The sequence below is a fragment of the Anomaloglossus baeobatrachus genome, chromosome 8, assembly GCF_048569485.1.
Source record: "Anomaloglossus baeobatrachus isolate aAnoBae1 chromosome 8, aAnoBae1.hap1, whole genome shotgun sequence".
NCBI lineage: Eukaryota > Metazoa > Chordata > Amphibia > Anura > Aromobatidae > Anomaloglossus > Anomaloglossus baeobatrachus.
In genome coordinates, this window is record NC_134360.1 from 10,620,927 (window position 1) to 10,644,866 (window position 23,940).

Below are 23,940 nucleotides of genomic sequence, written 5' to 3' on the forward strand. Positions count from 1 at the left end.
GGAGAGCTGGAAACGGCTGAATTGGTGGTGGAGAGCTGGAAACGGCTGAATTGGTGGTGGAGAGCTGGAAACGGCTGAATTGGTGGTGGAGAGCTGGAAACGGCTGAATTGGTGGTGGAGAGCTGGAAACGGCTGAATTGGTGGTGGAGAGCTGGAAACGGCTGAATTGGTGGTGGAGAGCTGGAAACGGCTGAATTGGTGGTGGAGAGCTGGAAACGGCTGAATTGGTGGTGGAGAGCTGGAAACGGCTGAATTGGTGGTGGAGAGCTGGAAACGGCTGAATTGGTGGTGGAGAGCTGGAAACGGCTGAATTGGTGGTGGAGAGCTGGAAACGGCTGAATTGGTGGTGGAGAGCTGGAAACGGCTGAATTGGTGGTGGAGAGCTGGAAACAGCTGAATTGGTGGTGGAGAGCTGGAAACAGCTGAATTGGTGGTGGAGAGCTGGAAACAGCTGAGGAAACAGCTGATTTTAGTGGTGGTGTTGGGTGTTGGACCCTCACTGATCTAATATTGGTGGCCTGGTATTAAGGAAAGGTCATCAGTATCCTTCGTCAGCAATCTGTCAGATGAGAGATCTCCTTCCATCATCCATGGATCCTCATTTGATTGGCTGGCCTGGCACAGCGTCATTGCTCCAAAGACGCCAAGCCAGACTGGCTAATCAAAAGAAAAGATTGTTCTCAGGACTCCGGTCCGACGGCCACAGATAATGACCGCGTGGTCCTGTGAATCAGGTTGTACCGCTCTGCACAGCACTGCTTTATCCCTTTAATTTAGTTATTATGTGATTATGTTTCGGCAGCAGACCACCCCATTAATGCTCTGCACCCCCCGTTCTTTGTCCTATTTTTAACCGTGTTGTGACCTTAACCTTTGTCTTCAGACCATTTGACATATTTATATTAGTGGCGATTTTTGCCAATTGTGTGGCCTTAGCTGTTTACATCCCATTCCCCGATGACGACTCCAACTCCACGAACCACAACCTGGTAAGACGCCGGCCTCTTCTCCTTCTTCTTTTTGGATATTTTCTGCATTATTAAATGTCAGTGCCGGCTTACGTCATGGAGGAAGCTGGATTTTTAGATTGTGGTTGAAAATATTGCAGATTTCCTGGCAAAATGGCAGAACTGTCCTCCTGTCCATGTGCAGCGTGTGCTGATGAGCCGGGCGGATGGGCACTTGTGAATTAGATTTGTGGAGGATGCTCCGAGGGTTGATGAACAGTCAGGATCTGCGATGTCTCAGGAGAGCGTTGTCCGTGTGACGAGGAGCCGGATGTGCGCGGTATATGGAGGGCGCCGTGTGTACGATGATTCCATTATTGCTGTCGTGTGGCTTCTCTGTGCTTTGTATGATGACGCACTCATTGTATAGATGCTGATCACATACGTGAAAAAAGTGTCATACATGTTACCCGGGCCATATACCTGACCTAGCATCTCTCTGAACCCTGCAAACACACAATGCATGTGTTTAATCAAGGGACATCTCTGGCATCGGCTTATCTTGCCTGAATTTAAAAAAAGATTGGGCATGTTCAAAATCCAGCTGCCCAATCATTTTTTCCTGACCTCTGCGATCTAGGGAATGTTGGGATTCCTCCATACAAAACAAGATCCAGACTTCTGCATATAGCAGGCTCCTGAGCATCTGCAGCCTCCGCTATGTGTATGAGGCGAGCTCAGCCCAGTCCGTGTGTGTCCTCATCCGCACTCCGATCTGATATACAGACTTCTGAATGACGCCTCAGTTGGGCAACTGCAACATAATTCTGATGTTTGTGGCAAGGTTTAGTTCTTAGCTCGCCACCTTGAATGCATTCTTCAGAGTTTGCACTCCTAAACTCAAATAGCTGATGGCGGCTCTCATGAAAATGCTGAAAATTCTGACAAATTGTTAAATCTTTTTGTCGGATCTGTTGTGTTCTGCCATCCTTCAGCTATTGCTACTGGAAATGTATGGATAAATAGGCAATAGTGATGAGCGGACACTACCATGCTCGAGTGCTCAGTACTAGGAACTAGTGATGAGCGGGCACTACCATGCTCGAGTGCTCAGTACTAGGAACTAGTGATGAGCGGGCACTACCATGCTCGGGTGCTCAGTACTGGTAACTAGTGATGAGCGGTCACTACCATGCTCGAGTGCTCAGTACTAGGAACTAGTGATGAGCGGGCACTACCATGCTCGGGTGCTCAGTACTGGTAACTAGTGATGAGCGGGCACTACCATGCTCAGGTGCTCAGTACTGGTAACTAGTGATGAGCGGACACTACCATGCTCGGGTGCTCAGTACTGGTAACTAGTGATGAGCGGGCACTACCATGCTCAGGTGCTCAGTACTGGTAACTATTGATGAGCGGGCACTACCATGCTCGGGTGCTCAGTACTGGTAACTAGTGATGAGCGGGCACTACCATGCTCGGGTGCTCAGTACTGGTAACTAGTGATGAGCGGGCACTACCATGCTCGGGTGCTCAGTACTGGTAACTAGTGATGAGCGGGCACTACCATGCTCGGGTGCTCAGTACTGGTAACTAGTGATGAGCGGGCACTACCATGCTCAGGTGCTCAGTACTGGTAACTAGTGATGAGCGGGCACTACCATGCTCGGGTGCTTAGTACTGGTAAATAATGATGAGCGGGCACTACCATGCTCGGGTGCTTAGTACTGGTAAATAATGATGAGCGGGCACTACCATGCTCGGGTGCTTAGTACTGGTAAATAATGATGAGCGGGCACTACCATGCTCGGGTGCTTAGTACTGGTAAATAATGATGAGCGGGCACTACCATGCTCGGGTGCTTAGTACTGGTAAATAATGATGAGCGGGCACTACCATGCTCGGGTGATTTATACAATAGAGGTATGATCACTATATGGGACCTCAGTCCCTTTATCACTTGTTTTTGGGGTGCAGACTTCCTGGCGCTTGTTCTCCTTTTTGTTGTTTAATTCTGCACTAAGCCCTGGTCCGCGGCCTCACGAGGGTCTGATTTATGATTGCGGGTACCGGTCACCTCTGAGCTTGTGATGCGGTCATGACGTTTGCCTGTTTCGGGCAGCGGGTGTACGGCTCCTCTTCTTTATATGCATGGTCTCAGCATTTTCCATGCGGTCTACTTGTAATGAAATGTTGGCTCGTTCAGTCCTGTTATGTAAAGTAAAGCACTTGTCGTCTGCCATGTAAGTAGATTCCCGCGGTGGGCTTAAGTCATTCACTTCCCTTGACGGCACGTGTATACCCTCCGGAATACAGAGAAACTTCATCAATGTGAGCACCGCAAGGTATGCACACTGCCATCTGCCGATAATGGGCTCCTGCAATGCACCGTGTTGCTCGGTGGTCACTTCGCTCGGTGGCCTTTTTTAACGTAAGTGTTCAAGATTGAGTGTGAATCATTGAGAGCGCATATACAATGGGGGCAGACCTGCTGTGGACCCTCAGCCCTAGGGAGAGGGGGTCTTTTCATGATCAGACTCGTCTGGAGTTCTGCGCTCTACAGAAGCGGTGACTGACAGAGGCCGAGCAGCTAATGGATCGTGTGCATTGCTCCGTGCTTTGATGTAGCAACTTGCTGGGAGAACAGCCCCAAAGTTAAAATAGTGCCCCTAATAAAAACAACAAACAAATGTGATAAATTATATCTGTCACCAGGTTTTTGCTATGTAATCTGACAGCAGCATGATGTAGGGGCAGAGACCCTGATTTCATCGATGTGTTACTTAGTTTGCTGGGTGCAGCAGTGGTGATAGAATCACAGTTTTCTTTGCAAATTGTCTCTCCAGTAAAGGAGACAAACTCTAGCACAGCGCCACCTATTAGTTTTCTTTGCTGCAGATCTAGCAGAGCTCAAAATGCTCTGTATAACCCCGCCCACACCACTGATTGGCAGCTTTTTGTGTGCAGTGTATATTAATGGAAAGCTGCCCAATCAGGGGTGGGGGCGGGGTTACATCGAGCAAGTGACTAGAAGGTAGGAGACACCTAGTCCTGTATAACCCCTCCCACACCACTGATTGGGCAGCTTTCCATTAATATACACTGCACACAAAAAGATGCCAATCAGGGGTGGGGGCGGGGTTACATCGAGCAAGTGACTAGAAGGTAGGAGACACCTAGTCCTGTATAACCCCTCCCACACCACTGATTGGCAGCTTTCTGTCAATATACTGTGAGACTGTGACCGGGGTTATCTATGACGGCCGGTATGTCTCGCCCAGGTTGTGCTCACTCCATGATAGAAAGTAAATCCACTATAGGGTTAATGCTGTTTCCCTACAGACTGAAGGAAGGGTTAAATAGAATCAGGAACAAGGGCAGGTGTGCCGGGTGTGAGGGAGTGAACAGAACTCCCTGAGTTTTCTGCTGGAGAGGCACATGTATTGTGTTATGGACTTTTGTTTTGAAGATTAAAACCGTGTGCTGTGAACCTATATGCCTGGATCCCGTGTCTTCTGCTGCGCAGCCGACCGTGCTACCTCACATATGGTGGAGAATCGGCGGGCATCACAGCCGGTGAGGTGTAGCATCCATCCCTGGTGACCCAGCTGCGCATGTCCTGGATTCGAGCGGCTATACTACAGCCCAAACCCGGCGACGCCATGGAGGACATACTAAAGCATTTGGCTCAGGCTAATGCACAGCAGCAACAGGCTAATGCACAGCAGCAACAGACCAATGCACACCTGCTCCAATCCTTGCAAGTGCAGGAAAAAAAACTCCAAGAACAGTTGGATCAGGCCAATGCACGTCAGCAGCAATCCTTGCAAGTGCAGGTCAAAATGCACCAAGAACAGATGGAGCAGTCCAATGCACGTCAGCAGCAAGCCTTGCAATTGCAGGAAAAAAGGCACCAAGAACAGATGGTTCTCCTGGCCAAGTCGATCCGTGCCGGACCGGCAGCAACAACCCCGGGACCGGGTGATGACGGCAGCGTCCGGAAAGCGGTGAGACAAGCGTTGCAAAAGATGACCCCGGGGGACGATGTGGAAGCGTTCCTGGCGGTGTTTGAGCGGGTGGCCGAGCGGGAAAAGCTGCCGACCCCCCAGTGGGCTGAGGTATTGTCACCCTATCTGACGGGGGAACCCCAAAAAGCGTACCTGGACCTCTGTACCGAGGACGCCATTGACTATGTGACCCTAAAAGCCGAAATACTGGCACGGTTGGGGGTGAATACCTATGTACGGGCTCAGCGGGTAAATCAGTGGTTCTATGAGGAAGCCAAACCCGTACGCTCCCAGGCCTATGACTTGTTGCATCTTGTAAAAAAATGGTTGCAGCCTGACACTCTGAGCCCGGCGCAGATGGTGGAAAGGGTAGTAGTGGATCGTTTTGTGCGCACTTTACCCGTCACCGTTCAACGGTGGGTAGGACAGGGTGACCCGAGTACCCTGGACCAGTTAGTGTCCCTGGTAGAGCGGCATGTGGCTACGCAGGACTTGATACGGGACACTGAGACTTTGCGTACCGCCCGTCGGTCCGGCCCCTCCAAGCCTAGGGCCAAGGACCCACCGCCGACAACGGTGCAGGAGTCCCCTACCGTCCCGCCTGAGGCCGCGGCCGCCAATCCTGAGGTCCGGAAGGTTCTGTACCCTAAACGACAACCCGTCAAAGGTGTTTCCGTCCCCATTAGATGTTGGCGGTGCCAGCGGGTGGGACATATGGAAGCCCAGTGTCCACTCACCACGGAGCCTATGGATTGTGGGGTTACCCGGCGGGGTTCAATGTATGCTCAGGTGGTGTGTACCGCTGACCTGGTCTCCCCAGAGACGGAGCCCCACTTGTGCCAAATACAGGTGAATGGATGTCCGGTTACAGGATTGTTGGATTCCGGAAGCTTAGTGACCCTTGTGCGATCCACCTTGAGGGCTAAAGTAAAGGCCACAGGACGTACCGTGGGGGTGATTTGCATAAATGGGGACCGCCGAGACTATCCCACGGGGATTGTCACCATCACAGCACCTTGCGGTCAGGTGCAACATGAGGTGGGACTTCTTAACACTCTTCCTTATGACGTGATCCTAGGAAGGGATCTGCCCTATTTTTGGACTTTATGGAAGGGACCCCCTAAGTCTCCTCAGATATTGGTCAGTCCGGGACCTGAGCCCTACAATCCTGAATCCGGGACACCTGCCGTAGGGGTCCCCATGATAGGGACAGAATGTGAACCCGATAGGTCGCCCCTAGAGGTATTGGCAGGAGAGGCTGAGACGGTCGAACCCATCCCGGAGTTGGAGGCGTCCCCGGATACGTTTGGGACTGCCCAACTCCAGGACCCTACATTAATACATGCCCGGAGTCGGGTGACAGTAATTGACGGGGTGGCACAGCTGCCCGGTGCCCAGGTAAGGTACCCCCATTTCGCTCTTAAGCAGGATTTACTCTACCGGGTAGATGAAATACGGGGCGTGGGGGTAGAGCAGTTGGTGGTGCCCCAGCCGCATCGTCGGCGGGTCCTCGACTTGGCTCATAAACACCTGATGAGTGGCCACCTGGGGGTCAAGAAAACGCAGGAGCGAATATTGCAAAGGTTCTATTGGCCCGGAGTCTTTGGGGAGGTAAAACGGTTCTGCGAAACCTGCCCGGAGTGTCAGCTTACCGCACCCCTGACCCATTTTCGCAGTCCGTTGGTACCGTTACCCATTATAGAAGTCCCTTTTGAACGGATAGGGATGGATCTGGTGGGGCCCCTCGTAAAGTCCGCTCGAGGGCACCAACACATCCTAGTGATCGTTGACTATGCCACCCGGTATCCCGAGGCGATACCTCTCAGACATACTGCAGCAAAGCTTATAGCTCGGGAGTTGTTTGCTGTGTTCTGCCGGGTGGGGTTGCCCAAGGAGATCCTTACGGATCAGGGGACCCCATTCATGTCTAAAGTGACCAAAGAGCTATGCCGGCTACTCCAGATCAAGCAGTTGCGTACGTCTGTGTACCATCCTCAAACGGACGGTTTAGTGGAGCGTTTCAATAAAACCCTGAAAACCATGCTAAAAAGGGTGATTTCAAAAGACGGGAAAGACTGGGATATGATGCTTCCCTATTTGATGTTTGCCATCCGTGAGGTGCCACAGGCATCCACGGGGTTTTCGCCTTTTGAGTTGTTATACGGGCGACATCCCCGGGGATTGTTGGACCTGGCAAAGGAAACATGGGAGCAAGAGCCCACCCCCCATAAAAGTGTGATTGAACACATTTTGGGTATGCAGAACCGCATAAGTGCGGTAATGCCAATTGTGAAGGAGCATTTACAGGAGGCTCAGGCCGCGCAAAGCGGCCGCTACAATAGACAAGCCACCGTGCGGACCTTTAAACCCGGGGATCGGGTGTTGGTATTAATCCCCACGGCGGAGAGTAAATTCCTGGCTCAGTGGCAAGGCCCCTACGAGATAAAGGAAAGAGTCGGGGTGGTTAACTATAAAGTATTGCAGCCCGGTAGGCGGAAACCTGAACAAATATACCATGTCAACCTATTAAAACCCTGGCAGGAACGGGAAAGCCTGATGGCTGTTTTTTCCCCATCTCCCTCCTCTTCGGGTCCTTCACCTCCGGCTCCAGCGACCTCCGGAGAGGACGAACCGGAAGTAAGGATTGGAGAAGCCCTCACCAAGACTCAGAGGCGAGAGGCCAGACGGTTGGTTCAGCAGAACCCCGATGTCTTCTCCGAGCTGCCCGGTAGGACCAGTCTGATACGACATGATATTGTCACCGAGCCCCACCTGAAGGTACGCCTGAAGTCATACCGGGTACCGGAGGCTCGACGACAAGCCATATCGGAGGAAGTAAAGACAATGTTACGCCTGGGGGTCATCGAAAAATCCCGGAGTGAATGGGCTAGTCCGATCGTCCTAATACCAAAACCCGATGGCTCCTTAAGGTTCTGCAATGACTTTAGGAGATTGAACGAAATATCCAAGTTCGATCTCTACCCCATGCCCAGAGTGGATGAGCTGATTGATAGGCTGGGACAGGCGCGATATTTTACCACGCTCGACCTGACCAAGGGGTACTGGCAGGTGCCACTAACGGAGTCCGCCAAGGAGAAAACCGCTTTTGTTACGCCGGAGGGTCTCTTCCACTATGTTGTCTTGCCTTTTGGGTTACATGGCGCTCCGGCCACGTTCCAGAGGTTGATGGACTTAGTGCTGGAACCCCACCAGGCGTATGCATCAGCGTACCTGGATGACATCATTGTTTACAGCTCCGATTGGCAGACCCACTTGGAACAGGTACAAGCGGTGGTGGACGCACTTCGAACAGCCGGATTGACAGCCAATCCCAAGAAATGTGCATTGGGACTCACGGAAGCCCGCTACTTGGGCTACGTGATAGGCCAAGGAGTGATTAAGCCCCAAATTAACAAAGTTGAGGCGATCCAGAAGTGGCCTAGACCCCTGACCACGAAGCAGGTTAGGGCCGTCCTGGGTATCGTGGGGTACTACAGGAGGTTTGTAAAAGATTTTGCGGGACTATCAGCCCCCTTGACGGACCTTCTCAAAGGCAAGAAGTCCGTCATGGTGCGCTGGACTCCGCAGGCCGAGGACTCCTTCCGGGCCCTGAAGGAGGTTCTGTGCGGACAGCCCGTTCTGGTCAACCCTGATTTCCGGAAGGAGTTCATTGTACAGACTGACGCCTCGGAGGTCGGCCTGGGGGCAGTGCTGTCTCAGGTGGTTCAGGGGGAGGAACACCCCGTCACCTTCTTAAGTAGGAAGCTCACCCCTCCCGAGCGGAATTATAGCGTAGTGGAGAAGGAGTGCCTGGCGATCAAGTGGGCCTTGGAGTCCCTACGCTATTACCTGCTGGGACGGCAGTTTCGCTTGGTGACGGATCACTCTCCACCCACTGGTCTGGATGAGGTCCGCCAAGGAACGGAATGCCCGGGTTACCCGGTGGTTCCTTTCTCTGCAGAACTTCCGGTTTACGGTTGAACACCGGGCCGGTAGGTTGCAGGGCAACGCCGATGCCTTGTCCCGCGGCCCGTGTTTGATGGCTGGAGTTCAACCCCGCACGCTTGAACTGAGGGGGGGGGTATGTGAGACTGTGACCGGGGTTATCTATGACGGCCGGTATGTCTCGCCCAGGTTGTGCTCACTCCATGATAGAAAGTAAATCCACTATAGGGTTAATGCTGTTTCCCTACAGACTGAAGGAAGGGTTAAATAGAATCAGGAACAAGGGCAGGTGTGCCGGGTGTGAGGGAGTGAACAGAACTCCCTGAGTTTTCTGCTGGAGAGGCACATGTATTGTGTTATGGACTTTTGTTTTGAAGATTAAAACCGTGTGCTGTGAACCTATATGCCTGGATCCCGTGTCTTCTGCTGCGCAGCCGACCGTGCTACCTCACAATACACTGTACACAAAAAGCTACCAATCAGGGGTGGGGGCAGGGTTACATCGAGCAAGTGACTAGAAGGTAGGAGACACCTAGTCCTGTATAACCCCTCCCACACCACTGATTGGGCCGCTTTCCATTAATATACACTGGACACAAAAAGCTGCCAATCAGGGGTGGGGGCGGGGTTACATCGAGCAAGTGACTAGAAGGTAGGAGACACCTAGTCCTTTATAACCCCTCCCACACCACTGATTGGCAGCTTTGTCAATATACACTGTACACAGCTGTCAATCAGGTGTGGGGTGGGGTTACACAGAGCAGGTGACTAGAAGGTAGGAGACACCTAGTCCTGTATAACCCCTCCCACACCACTGATTGGCAGCTTTCTGTCAATATACACTGTACACAGCTGTCAATCAGGTGTGGGGCGGGGTTACACAGAGCAGGTGACTAGAAGGCAGGAGTCACCTAGTCCTATAGTCCTGTAGTGATAATCTCCTGCTGAGAAAACACTGATTGTATTGAAAAGGGAACACACAGACCAGTAAGTGATACATTGCTGGAATCTGGGTCTCTGCCCCTGCATCATGCTGCTGTCAGATAACATAGCAGAAGCCTGCTGACAGATTCCCTTTATATGCTTGAGTTATAAGGTGTTCAATGCTGGCTTGGTAGAAGAGCCTCAATAACAGGTTAAGGGCCTTGTCCCCGGCGCTGACAGTCCACCGTTGGCCACTACTCAGGGACAGGCCTGATGATTGAAGAGCTCTGCGTCAGGTGTAATTGATCATTGACTCGTATGGTGAATCTGTACATGTACATTCAGCCCTAATCTGCAGTGTTCGCGAGTGACTGTGGCGCCGGCCGCCCCACCGTGCAGTGCCACGGGCGCAGAGGGGGCTGGCATGAGATGGCACTCCTCAGTAAATACAGCTGTGTACGGAGACTGTATGCAGCTGTGATTTTACAATCATCTGGGCGGGCGCTGGCACCTTGCACGCTGTAATTGACAAATAGCATGATTGTGGGGGCACTGGGGATTTTTTAGTAACCCATCACATGCTGGCAGCGTGCCTCCTGACTGAGGCTGGAGGGCAGAGTTCCTGATCGCTTGCTGGCACCGGCACGTGACCACCTCTGATCTACTCCTGCAGATCTTCTTATCGTCCGAGCTTTGTATTAACGCTCCAGTTCCTTTTATGTGTTTTAGCGCCTTTTTTTATGTATTATTCATGCAATTTTTATCTAATTCATAGAGATCACTGGGAATTGGCAAGCCTTCTGAAATAGGGGTGGGTGAGAGTATATAGCGTATACTTACCCACCACACATGATTGCTCGCTGTGAAGTTCATATCTGATTGCATTTCTCATTCCAGTAACCTAAATCACTGTAACCCTCCTCACGTGCTTTACCATCTGATGCCGGTTATAGACTCTCATTCTGTTGCTGAGCACTTTTGGAAGGAGCCTGTCTCTGGAAGGGGCTGAGGAGTGGTGAGAATTGCAGCTGTGGTGTTTAGCTGCATTGGAGGAGCTTGGAGTGTTTAACCTTTGTGTCTCTTTTCCCTCTGTCTGTCTCCCTTAGCTTATGTTGTATTATTGCAGTGAGGAGACTAGTGTTCTTGCTGGCCTTGTCACTAGCCAGGGTGAGTTCACGGCAAGCAAGGGCCCAGGCACGTGGCGGCGACAGGGGAAGAACCCGTATAGGGACATTAGGCAGCTCTGGGTGCAGACTCAGGTGAATTCTAGCACAAATGGGACCCTATAGATGACAGACGCCGCTGACCAAGTAGCATAGGAAGTATATTGGTTTGTATGAAAATCAGAGCACGTGCAAACCCACTGCCACCATATTCTTTATGAAAGTCAGAACATTCCGCTCGCAGGAGTCATCCGGATTTGTTACGTAGTCTATTGTACGATGCATAGACATGTCGACGTTACAGCTCACCTGGAAATTCCGGTGGGGCCGCAGTAAATCCCAGCACCCTACTCCCTCCTCTCACCCGACTGACCGGTGAGCTGAGATATACGGAGCTGTTAGACGGCTTCTCACTCTGATGGGGACTTTTTTTTTTTTTTGTTCTACAATTAAGAACATTATTTTTTTTCCGCCAGTCATCACTAATATCACCGCACCATCTGCTTTTTGTTTTTTAGCAGATTTAATGTTTGTAGAATCGGTCGCAACTGAAGAGGAAGAAAGCTCATTATTCATAATTGGTGCACTGGTGTAATGGCGAAATCACCTGTAAGTAAAAGATGTCAGCCCGGGGCGGCGTGCTACTCCAGCCCGGGGCGGCGTGCTACTCCAGCTCGGGGCGGCGTGCTACTCCAGCCCGGGGCGGCGTGCTACTCCAGCCCGGGGCGGCGTGCTACTCCAGCCCGGGGAGGCGAGCTACTCCAGCCCGGGGAGGCGAGCTACTCCAGCCCGGGGAGGCGTGCTACTCCAGCCCGGGGAGGCGTGCTACTCCAGCCCGGGGAGGCGTGCTACTCCAGCCCGGGGAGGCGTGCTACTCCAGCCCGGGGAGGCGTGCTACTCCAGCCCGGGGAGGCGTGCTACTCCAGCCCGGGGAGGCGTGCTACTCCAGCCCGGGGAGGCGTGCTACTCCAGCCCGGGGCGGCGTGCTACTCCAGCCCGGGGAGGCGTGCTACTCCAGCCCGGGGCGGCGTGCTACTCCAGCCCGGGGCGGCGTGCTACTCCAGCCCGGGGAGGCGTGCTACTCCAGCCCGGGGCGGCGTGCTACTCCAGCTGAGCGTAGTGCCGTCACGGGAGCACCTCTGCTGATTGTGGGGTTAAGGACACCACTAAATTGTCCCAAGACTTGACCTCCTAAATACAGCCAGACGCCCTATATTAAGAGGTTTTATAAAATAATTGGCCTTCATTACCAATCAAAACCTCCTCTGGTGTCTGCTGGGACCAGGAGTGATGACCCCTGCAGCAGCAGCACTTTACAAGTCACAGACCAAATCCTGTAAAGGGGATTTATCACCGGATTTCACTGTACAAAATACATACATTATTAAATAGATCTCTTAAATCTGATGAGGCCGGTGTACTTATTTTGAAAATATATATCAGGATGTCTGTCTAATCTTTAAATTCAGTTGAGCATTTTATAAGTCCGGCAAGAGAACAAAACAGCTCATGTGTGCAAGTGTATTCAGTCTTCTCACACCCAGCCTTACTGACAGCCGCAGTGTGCACTGAGCAGGGAGAGATCTCAGCAGCAGCAGCGGGGAGGAGGGACACTGAGGAGCTGTCCATCAGGCCAAGTGGGCAAAGATAATGTCTCCTCTCCTCTTTGTCTCTACACAATAATAGTGCCCCCTCTGTGCCTCTACACAATAATAGAGCCCCCTCTGTGCCTCTAAACAATAATAGTGCCCCTCTGTGTCTCTACACATTAATAGTGCCCCCTCTGTGCCTCTACAGAATAATAGTGGCCCCTCCTGTGCCTATACACAATAATAGTGCCCCCTCTGTGCCTCTACACAATAATAGTGCCCCCTCTGTGCCTCTACAGAATAATAGTGCCCCCTCTGTGCCTCTACAGAATAATAGTGCCCCCTCTGTGCCTCTACAGAATAATAGTGCCCCCTCTGTGCCTCTACACAATAATAGTGCCCCCCCTGTGCCTCTACAGAATAATAGTGCCCCCTCTGTGCCTCTACACAATAATAGTGCCCCCTCTGTGCCTCTACACATTAATAGTGCCCCCTCTGTGCCTCTACAGAATAATAGTGCCCCCTCTGTGCCTCTACACAATAATAGTGCCCCCTCTGTGCCTCTACACAATAATAGTGCCCCCTCTGTGCCTCTACACAATAATAGTGCCCCCTCTGTGCCTCTACACAATAATAGTGCCCCCTCTGTGCCTCTACACAATAATAGTGCCCCCTCTGTGTCTCTACACAATAATAGTGCCCCCTCTGTGTCTCTACACAATAATAGTGCCCCCTCTGTGCCTCTACACAATAATAGTTCCCCCTCTGTGTCTCTACACAATAATAGTGCCCTCTCTGTGCCTCTACACAATAATAGTGCCCCCTCTGTGCCTCTACACAATAATAGTGCCCCCTCTGTGCCTCTACACAATAATAGTGCCACCTCTGTGCCTCTACACAATAATAGTGCCCCCTCTGTGCCTCTACACAATAATAGTGCCCCCTCTGTGCCTCTACACAATAATAGAGCCCCCTCTGTGCCTCTACACAATAATAGTGCCCCCTCTGTGCCTCTACACAATAGTGCCCCCTCTGTGCCTCTACACAATAATAGTGCCCCCTCTGTGCCTCTCCTCAATAATAGTGCCCCCTCTGTTCCTCTCCTCAATAATAGTGCCCCCTCTGTGTCTCTACAGAATAATAGTGCCCCCTCTGTGTTTCTACAGAATAATAGTGCCCCCTCTGTGCCTCTACACAATAATAGTGCCCCCTCTGTGCCTCTACACAATAATAGTGCCCCCCCTGTGCCTCTACAGAATAATAGTGCCCCCTCTGTGCCTCTACAGAATAATAGTGCCCCCTCTGTGTCTCTACACAATAATAGTGCCCCCTCTGTGCCTCTACACAATAATAGTGCCCCCCCTGTGCCTCTACAGAATAATAGTGCCCCCTCTGTGCCTCTACACAATAATAGTGCCCCCTCTGTGCCTCTACAGAATAATAGTGCCCCCTCTGTGTCTCTACACAATAATAGTGCCCCCTCTGTGCCTCTACAGAATAATAGTGCCCCCTCTGTGCCTTTCCTCAATAATAGTGCCCCCTCTGTGCCTCTACACAATAATAGTGCCCCCTCTGTGCCTTTACACAATAATAGTGCCCCCTCTGTGCCTCTACACAATAATAGTGCCCCCTCTGTGCCTCTACAGAATAATAGTGACCCCTCTGTGCCTCTACACAATAATAGAGCCCCCTCTGTGCCTCTACAGAATGATAGTGCCCCCTCTGTGCCTCTACAGAATAATAGTGTCTCCTCTGTGCCTCTACACAATAATAGTGCCCCCTCTGTGCCTCTACATGATAATAGTGCCCCCTCTGTGCCTCTACACAATAATAGTGCCCCCTCTGTGCCTCTACACAATAATAGTGCCCCCTCTGTGCCTCTACAGAATAATAGTGCCCCCTCTGTGCCTCTACAGAATAATAGTGCCCCCTCTGTGCCTCTACAGAATAATAGTGCCCCCTCTGTGCCTCTACAGAATAATAGTGCCCCCTCTGTGCCTCTACACAATAATAGTGCCCCCTCTGTGCCTCTACACAATAATAGTGCCCCCTCTGTGCCTCTACAGAATGATAGTGCCCCCTCTGTGCCTCTACAGAATGATAGTGCCCCTTCTGTACCTCTCCTCAATAATAGTCCCCATTTTGTGCCTCTACATGATAATAGTGCCTTCTCTGTGCCTCCATGTGATAATAGTTCTAGTGCCCCCACAGTAATAACAGTGCCTAATTACAAGACTAATAATGGCCCCACACAGTAATATCCCTGTTTGTGCCCCCCATACACCAGTGCCCCCCTTCCAGTTTTTCCATCCGATTAATCTGTCTGAGGCCGAAGATCTTGGATGAAATGTGTATAAATAGAAGTGATAATCACCATTTACAGGTAGAAACCTCACACCCCCCACACAATCCGGGGACGGTGCGAGGAGCGCGGCGCCGGCGGTGTGATCCCGGCCCTACGAGGCCCATGGTCTGTAGCCGGGCTACATTTATTACACCACGGGCCATAGGGAGCTGGGGTTGAATGACGGCCACTGATGGGAATTTATCTGACAGTTTTGTGTTTTGTCAGATTTTTTCATATAGGAAGTGACAGATTTTATTTTTTTCAGTTTTATAGAATATTTTTTCTTCTTTTCATCTTCGCCCGTCCCTGCACAAACCTATTGTGATGCGGAGGATCAGACCTGACGTGGAAGTTATCAGGTTCCTTTCTGGTGAGACTGGAATATATTTGCATATCAATGAGCCTCTTAAATGGAAGAAAAATGCAAGAAAAAAAGACCGGAAAATGTAAATGTGATGGCGTTTATCAGACATAAAGGCTGCATCTGATCAGCGCTAATAACGCTGCAGACACGGGGTATCGAAGGGTCTCCCCAAATCACAGTCAGGTGAACCAGGGATGGGCCGACCATCAAAACTGTATGACCATGTAGAGGAGCCTAACAATCGGGCGCTTAGAATTCAGCTGCCAGATCATTGGAGGGGATAGAAGCCAAACGCTCGGCTGAGTGCTCCTGTGTATAGGGGATTCGGGAGAGATGGTGGTCCGTCAAAAATTGTCCCGCTGTCTGTGTATGGCCAGATAAATCTATAGGAGGGTATGAGATGATATATCAGAGCGGAGAGGTTTCCTGCATGATGGAAGGGGCCAGTGTTGGTGAACGCCATACGTGCCAACAGTCCTGATTTGGCTGGAAGCACCAAGCTGACCTGGAGAACCAAAGGGCTTCACGTCAGGCAACCACCACCAAAAATGGACCCTTAGAAGAGTTTTTAAGCAGTAATGAATGCTCTCAGGGCAGGTCATAAATCTCCAGATGTGACACACTAAGGGCGGCGTTACACAAGACGATAAATTGTGCGATCGCACCTGCCCCTGTCGTTTGTGCGTCACGGGCAATTTATTGCCCGTGTCGCACAAAGTCGTTAAACCCCCGTCACACGTACTTACCTCCCTAACGACCTCACTGTGGGCGGCGAACATCCTCTTCCTGAAGGGGGTGGGACATTCGACGTCACATAGCGGCCGCCCAATAGAAGCGGAGGGGCGGAGATGAGCGGGACGTAACATCCCGCCCACCTCCTTCCTTCCGCATTGCCGGCGGGATGCAGGTAAGGAGATGTTCATCGTTCCCGGGGTGTCACACGTAGTGATGTGTTATGCCGCGGGAACGACGAACAACCGGAGCACAGAAGGAGGAACGACATTATGGAAATGAACGACGTGCCAACGAGCAACGAGAAGGTGAGTATTTTTTGCTCGTTCACAGTCGTTCGGAGGTGTCACATGCTACGACATCTCTAACCATGCCGGATGTGCGTCACGAATTCCGTGACCCCGACGACAGATCGCACAATATATCGTACCGTGTGACGCCGCCCTAAGGCCTCCATACACATTAGACAAATATCAGGTCAACCCATCGATATTGGCCGTATCTATCTACAACATAATGTATGGAGGCCTCACACCTCTTCCCCCAGCAGATGATATCAGGGGAGATAAAGATCCGGTGTGTTTCGGACCGCCAGTCCTTTTGATATTTGCTGGTGGCTCTCTCGTAGAGAACGCAGGAGCGCAAAGCTGAGTGAGCACTCCGGTGTATGGAGGAGCTGGGAGAGTTGCCTGAGGCATCCTTTTATTGGGGATGGGGGCGTTGGTGTGTTGGTAGGTGATAAGATATGAGGTATTGGGTTGTATTAATCACCTAGGCAAGTTCATGATACAGCAGTTTTATTTTTCGTACATTGTCTTACAGCACTGGGTAAATGGCCACAATGTGATGACCCCAAACCGGGATTAGTAGTTCCACTGCCCCTGTATCAGGTGACACCCACCGTCTCCAAAGTTTTGGTTGGCTCACAGCTTCTGTACCTCCCACCTGTGTAGACTGCAGTCACAGCCAATACTCATCATAGTGAGCGTATCCAGCTCCAGCCGGCAACAATAGTCCTTAGGAGAGTCCCTCAAATCCAGATGATGGATACCACGACCGTAGCACATGTGTCCAACTCCAATCTCTATAGTCCATCCATGGGCACCAGGACCTTGCCACAGCAACAACAGATCCTTGGATCTCTTCTGATAATTATGTTCACTCTTCTCTCGAAAATCTTGCGGGGAGCATCTGGTCATGGCCAATTTATGGTGAAATGATATTCTTTACACTTCCAGATTATGGCCTCAACAGAGCTCACTGGAGCCTTCAGTAGCTTAGAAATTCTTCTGTAACCAATGGCATCAGTATGTTTTCTAACAATAAGATTGTGAAGGTCTTAAGACATCTCACTGATTTTACCCATCGTGAGATGTTTCTTGTGTGGCCATTAGTTGAACCAGCTGATATTATTTTTCACTAAGTGGCAGGATTGCTTTCTAATATGATATAATTAAGATGGTGTTATGACGTTCCATGGCTTTTTGTAACTCTTTCTTCATGTGTTCAATACTTTTTTCCCTGCGTCATTTCTAGTTATTACACGTAACTTAACTTATGGACACATAAAGTTCGATTTCTTTTCCTTTGTGGATTGGATGGGTTGTTACCGACATCTGGTGAGAAATTCATATTTTCTTAGAAAATTGGTGACGTGTTTAATACTTATTTCATCTATTGTATATAGTTTTTCATTTTTATAGTGGGTTGTCTGAATATTATTTCACCTATTTTTGCCATGATCTATAGAACTTAAAGGGGTTGTGTGGGTAAAGCTATTGAACCATGAATATGAGATTGGTGGAGGTCCGACACCCTGCGCTGCACCCGTCAGGTGGTGCTTGCTCCAGTGGCTGGCGGATGTAAAGAGGCTGCACAGCACAATGTGTAGCGGCCGCTGCTGGCGGATGTAAAGGGGCTGCACAGCACAATGTGTAGGGGCCGCTGCTGGCGGATGTGAAGGGGCTGCACAGCACAATGTGTAGCGGCCGCTGCTGGCGGATGTAAAGGGGCTGCACAGCACAATGTGTAGGGGCCGCTGCTGGCGGATGTAAAGGGGCTGCACAGCACAATGTGTAGGGGCCGCTGCTGGCGGATGTAAAGGGGCTGCACAGCACAATGTGTAGGGGCCACTGCTGGCGGATGTGAAGGGGCTGCACAGCACAATGTGTAGGGGCCGCTGCTGGCGGATGTGAAGGGGCTGCACAGCACAATGTGTAGGGGCCGCTGCTGGCGGATTTAAAGGGGCTGCACAGCACAATGTGTAGCGGCTGCTGCTGGCGTATGTGAAGGGGCTGCACAGCACAATGTGTAGGGGCCGCTGCTGGCGGATTTAAAGGGGCTGCAGAGCACAATGTGTAGCGGCCGACGCCAAGTGCGGAAGAACAGCTATGTTTAATATTGTGTGTGCAGCGGGGAAAAAACAACTCAATTATTTCTGGTCATTAATTGGAGAAATCTTAAATGTAAAGCTGAGGAGAAGGAGAATATTTTGCGCACTTTTTGCTCTATTATGAGACGCTTTGATTAAGGAGGAGAGGGTTAGATTTGATCTGTTTGGGACTGTATTAGGGTAATGTGATTTCTTTATTTAATTGCTCGCAGGTAGACAAGCTGCTGAGATTAGGACTTGGCGAGGATTATCTGTGCATGAATTAGGACACGAGGTTAGCCGGGTGTCAGGCCTTGTTCTGGGGCCTTGTGTACGTGCGTCTTTCATGTCATTGTTTCGTTATTTGAAGCTTATTTAGCATTTGTGCGTCTTATTTCTTTCTGCATATATAAGATAGTGGTTAATGTACCAAATATCTATTTCACCCTTTTCCTAATCCTTTGATCTGTTATCAGTGCACATATGTGAGTAGCTAAATCAATAAGGAGCGGTGTATGGAGACCAGTGTAGTCGTGTTACAAGGAGATTTTCACAAACATGCCGACTGTCATGGCAGCGTGGGTTCTGTTCAGACTACAGATCCTGACAGTGCTCCTAATAACTCCTCTAGTGTCTGTGATTTACGCAGGCAGACTCAGAGGCTGGCTAGCAGGAGATGATCTCTGCTACTCTGCTTGTTAGTCTCCTTTAATCACATGTTGTTGGGGAGCCAATCTGTTCCCCTTTATGCTAGCTGGATCCTTCCACCTATGCCATCTATAGTTTTTTAGCTGATCTGGTGAGGTATTCTGATCCAGACTATCTGGCGTGATACCTGTTGCTATGTGTGGTTGTGGAGTTAACCCTTGTTAGCTTTTGTTGCTACCTTCCTGCTCTTGCTTTTTTCCTGAGTCTCTTGTCCGTGTGTGTGCGCAGTGTGTCAGAATTTTGGTTTTCCCTTGTCTGTTCTTATCTGTTTATCATCTCACTCCTGTCCTTTCCTGGGGGGAGGGACTTATTAGAGTATTATTTCTGAGGCATATAGAAAGGCACAGGACTCTGGCATCTCCACCATTAAAGTAATCCTGAACTGAGGGATAGCCTATGATTCCCTAGCATAAGGGACAGCATAGGCTTCCCCTGTACCTTGCTGTCTCGAAGCAATAGTGTAAGGCTATGTGCGCACGTTGCGTTTTTTCATGTGTTTACGCAGCGTTTTAATCTGTAGCGTAAACGCAAGCGTTCTGCATCCCCAGCAAAGTATGAGAAGTCAGCAAATTCCATGCGCACGTTGCGTTTTAAAACGCAACGTTTTGGATGCCAAATTTTTGACAAAATCGATGCGCTCTAAAAAAGCAACATGTCACTTCTTTTGTGCATTTTGGATACTTTTCCCTCTCTGTCTATGGGAGAGGCAGCATCCAGAACGCATATGGAGTGACAAAACGCTGCAGAATATTTGACACGGCAGAACGCAACGTGTGCACATAGCCTGATAGGTCACCTGCTGAACCTCTCTCTACCAGTAACTTGCCTATAAAGCTGTGTACAGATTGCTCACTGGTTATATGTGACTTTTAACATTGAATCAAAATGATGGAGGGCAGTAAAAGAGGTGTTATAATATGGCTGCAGGAAAATAAACACCCTAAATATAAACTCCATGCCCTGTCACAAAATCCAATAATCAGCAAACAAGCATTTGTGTGATAGCCTTAGCTGCCTGTTGAAACAGGTGAACAATCACCCGGCCATTGAACAGAACGCTGTAACGCTCGTGTGTCGGGTGATTTGATTTCTCTGCCATTGTTCTCGATAAAGGGACAAAGTGCAATAAGGTCTTATCCAAGATACACAGACGTGTGATAACTGATGTAAAATTGACATGTGGTTGTCCTGAGGAAGCCGTCAGACTGACTGTGAAACGCGTTCACAATAAACCACTTTTCATTACCTTGAAGTCTTGGATCGTTACTGGAAATCAGCAGCGCAGAATCTTCCGCCACTTTGTCATTTACCAGTTATTCTCGGCAGCACAACCAGGATCTGCTGCCGAGGACGCGATGTCCTATCTAGGGCGCGAGCGATCGAATTAGCCATTGTTCTGTCCTCATCACTGTTTCATTAGGTTTTAGTTGCTCAAACCGACAACCTGACGGGTCATCGATCTCAAGACTGAGCCAGTATGGAGGACGGATACTGTCGTCTTCTTCGCTCTATAGACTTTTTAGCCCTTTTTATGTAATCATGAATCTGTATAGGAACTATAAAAACTTTGGGACCCGTTCATCACTCCCATTTGTGCCCTTTTTTTGTCTAATGCTTGGTTTGTTGACTGTTTTCCATTTGGATCTTCTTCCTTTAAATTTGTGCCTTTTTCTTAAAATCTATTTGTGTTTTCACCTTTTTTTTTGTCATTGTGGGTGTTTTTGTTTTTTTGCTGCTAATTTATCAATTGCTACTTCTTTAAAAATTTGTAAAATTCTAGGACAAATCTGCTCCAGTCGCTTCTCCAAAGTGAATTTATGTGCGTCTGAGATTTACTTTTGTGTAAATTTGCGACATTTAATGGAACATTGTTTTTTGTTTTTTTTGGGGTTTTTTTTGCGCAAAGCCACAAAAAATATTTAAGATTAAAAAAAAGGAACATTTTGATTTTGTACAAAATTCATGAACCAGAAGAATTTGGCGCCAAAACGTCAACGAATACAAAAAGACAAACTAATGAGAAAGGAATTGAGCCTTTTTTAAACTTTGTTTAAGTTTGTCCCATTAGGGCTCAGGAGCCGCAGCCGATCTTCTGTCCCTCTCTTCTGTCCCTCTCTTCTGTCCCTCTCTTCTGTCCCTCTCTTCTGTCCCTCTCTTCTGTCCCTCTCTTCTGTCCCTCTCTTCTGTCCCTCTCTTCTGTCCCTCTCTTCTGTCCCTCTCTTCTGTCCCTCTCTTCTGTCCCTCTCCTCTTGTCCCTCCCTCTTCTGTCCCTCCCTCTTCTGTCCCTCCCTCTTCTGTCCCTCCCTCTTCTGTCCCTCCCTCTTCTGTCCCTCCCTCTTCTGTCCCTCCCTCTTCTGTCCCTCCCTCTTCTGTCCCTCCCTCTTCTGTCCCTCCCTCTTCTGTCCCGCTCTTCTGTCCCTCTCCCGCTTATATTGGGCGCAGAGCGCCGCCGCGTCGTTAGATGGTGATTGCTCTGAGCCGTCTGATGCTCAGGTCATGGGAAATATGCGGAGATCGTACTCCACTCTGCTACATCAAGCAGCCGGATCATTAGCCCGATCAGTCATTGAAATAATAGAGACGACCCGTGTTCTACTGTTTCTTTGTGCTGAAGACGTCTCAGCGCCAGTGATTGGGTCCAGACTAAATGATGTACTCACTTAAAGGGAAACCTGTAATGTACCAGTATCCCCAGAATGATGAGTTATTAGGACGTCTGTAAAGAATAATTGATGCTCTGCGCCTTGTACCAACCTGAGACTTCAGCACGCGGACCCGGCCGGCACTAAAGGAAAAAATCATCAGGTCTCAGTGCTGGATATTTGTAATTAATGCTTTCGGGGGGCGACCTGAAGAGGGGCTGTCCTCAGATTTAGCATCTTCCTTTCGGCTGTTAGCCCGTGTTCACATGTTGTAGCAGAGTTAGTCTATGGTCACATACTGCACCTTTTTACTACGTTTTTGGTATATTTTTGAGGTCACAAAGGCCCCTTTCACACATCAGGTTTTTTTTTCATCAGTCACAATCCGTTTTGTGAGTGATATGACTGATCCATCGCAGATTGTGGTAGAACTGATGCGACGGATCCCTGTAAAAAATCAGATTCGTTGTACCACATTTTTCATGCCAAAGGTTATTTGCAATTGAAAAAGGAGAGAGAGAGAGGGATATATCAGCACCCATACATGCTGCATTACTGCAGGATCGGCACCCATACATGCTGCATTACTGCAGGATCGGCACCCATACATGCTGCATTACTGCAGGATCAGCACCCATACATGCTGCATTACAGCAGGATCAGCACCCATACATGCTGCATTACAGCAGGATCCGCACCCATACATGGTGCATTACAGCAGGATCCGCACCCATACATGGTGCATTACAGCAGGATCAGCACCCATACATGCTGCATTACTGCAGGATCGGCACCCATACATGCTGCATTATAGCAGGATCAGCACCCATACATGCTGCATTACTGCAGGATCGGCACCCATACATGCTGCATTACTGCAGGATCAGCACCCATACATGCTGTATTACTGCAGGATCAGCACCCATACATGCTGCATTACAGCAGGATCAGCACCCATGCATGCTGCATTACAGCAGGATCAGCACCCATACATGCTGCATTACTGCAGGATCGGCACCCATACATGGTGCATTACAGCAGGATCAGCACCCATACATGCTGTATTACTGCAGGATCAGCACCCATACATGCTGCATTACAGCAGGATCAGCACCCATACATGCTGTATTACTGCAGGATCAGCACCCATACATGCTGCATTACAGCAGGATCAGCACCCATGCATGCTGCATTACAGCAGGATCAGCACCCATACATGCTGCATTACAGCAGGATCCGCACCCATACATGCTGCATTACAGCAGGATCCGCACCCATACATGCTGCATTACAGCAGGATCAGCACCCATGCATGCTGCATTACAGCAGGATCAGCACCCATGCATGCTGCATTACAGCAGGATCCGCACCCATACATGGTGCATTACAGCAGGATCAGCACCCATACATGGTGCATTACAGCAGGATCAGCACCCATACATGGTGCATTACAGCAGGATCAGCACCCATACATGGTGCATTACAGCAGGATCCGCACCCATACATGGTGCATTACAGCAGGATCAGCACCCATACATGCTGCATTACAGCAGGATCAGCACCCATGCATGCTGCATTACAGCAAGATCAGCACCCATACATGCTGCATTACAGCAGGATCAGCACCCATACATGCTGCATTACAGCAGAATCCGCACCCATACATGGTGCATTACAGCAGGATCAGCACCCATACATGGTGCATTACAGCAGGATCAGCACCCATACATGCTGCATTACAGCAGGATCGGCACCCATACATGCTGCATTACTGCAGGATCGGCACCCATACATGCTGCATTACTGCAGGATCGGCACCCATACATGCTGCATTACTGCAGGATCGGCACCCATACATGGTGCATTACAGCAGGATCAGCACCCATACATGCTGCATTACTGCAGGATCGGCACCCATACATGCTGCATTACTGCAGGATCAGCACCCATACATGCTGCATTGCAGCAGGATCAGCACCCATACATGCTGCATTGCAGCAGGATCGGCACCCATACATGCTGCATTACTGCAGGATCGGCACCCATACATGGTGCATTACAGCAGGATCGGCACCCATACATGCTGCATTACAGCAGGATCAGCACCCATACATGCTGCATTACAGCAGGATCAGCACCCATACATGGTGCATTACAGCAGGATCAGCACCCATACATGGTGCATTACAGCAGGATCAGCA

General features: G+C 50.0%; 1 protein-coding gene across 1 annotated transcript in view; it reads left to right on the top strand.

Moving 5' to 3' along the window:
* CACNA1D (calcium voltage-gated channel subunit alpha1 D) overlaps window positions 1-23,940 on the top strand; it is a 390,642-nt gene that overhangs the window by 44,627 nt on the left and 322,075 nt on the right. Inside the window, exon 3 of the mRNA XM_075321032.1 lies at window positions 884-989. Coding sequence (XP_075177147.1) covers window positions 884-989 — 106 coding nt within the window. The remainder of the gene's footprint in view (window positions 1-883; window positions 990-23,940) is intronic.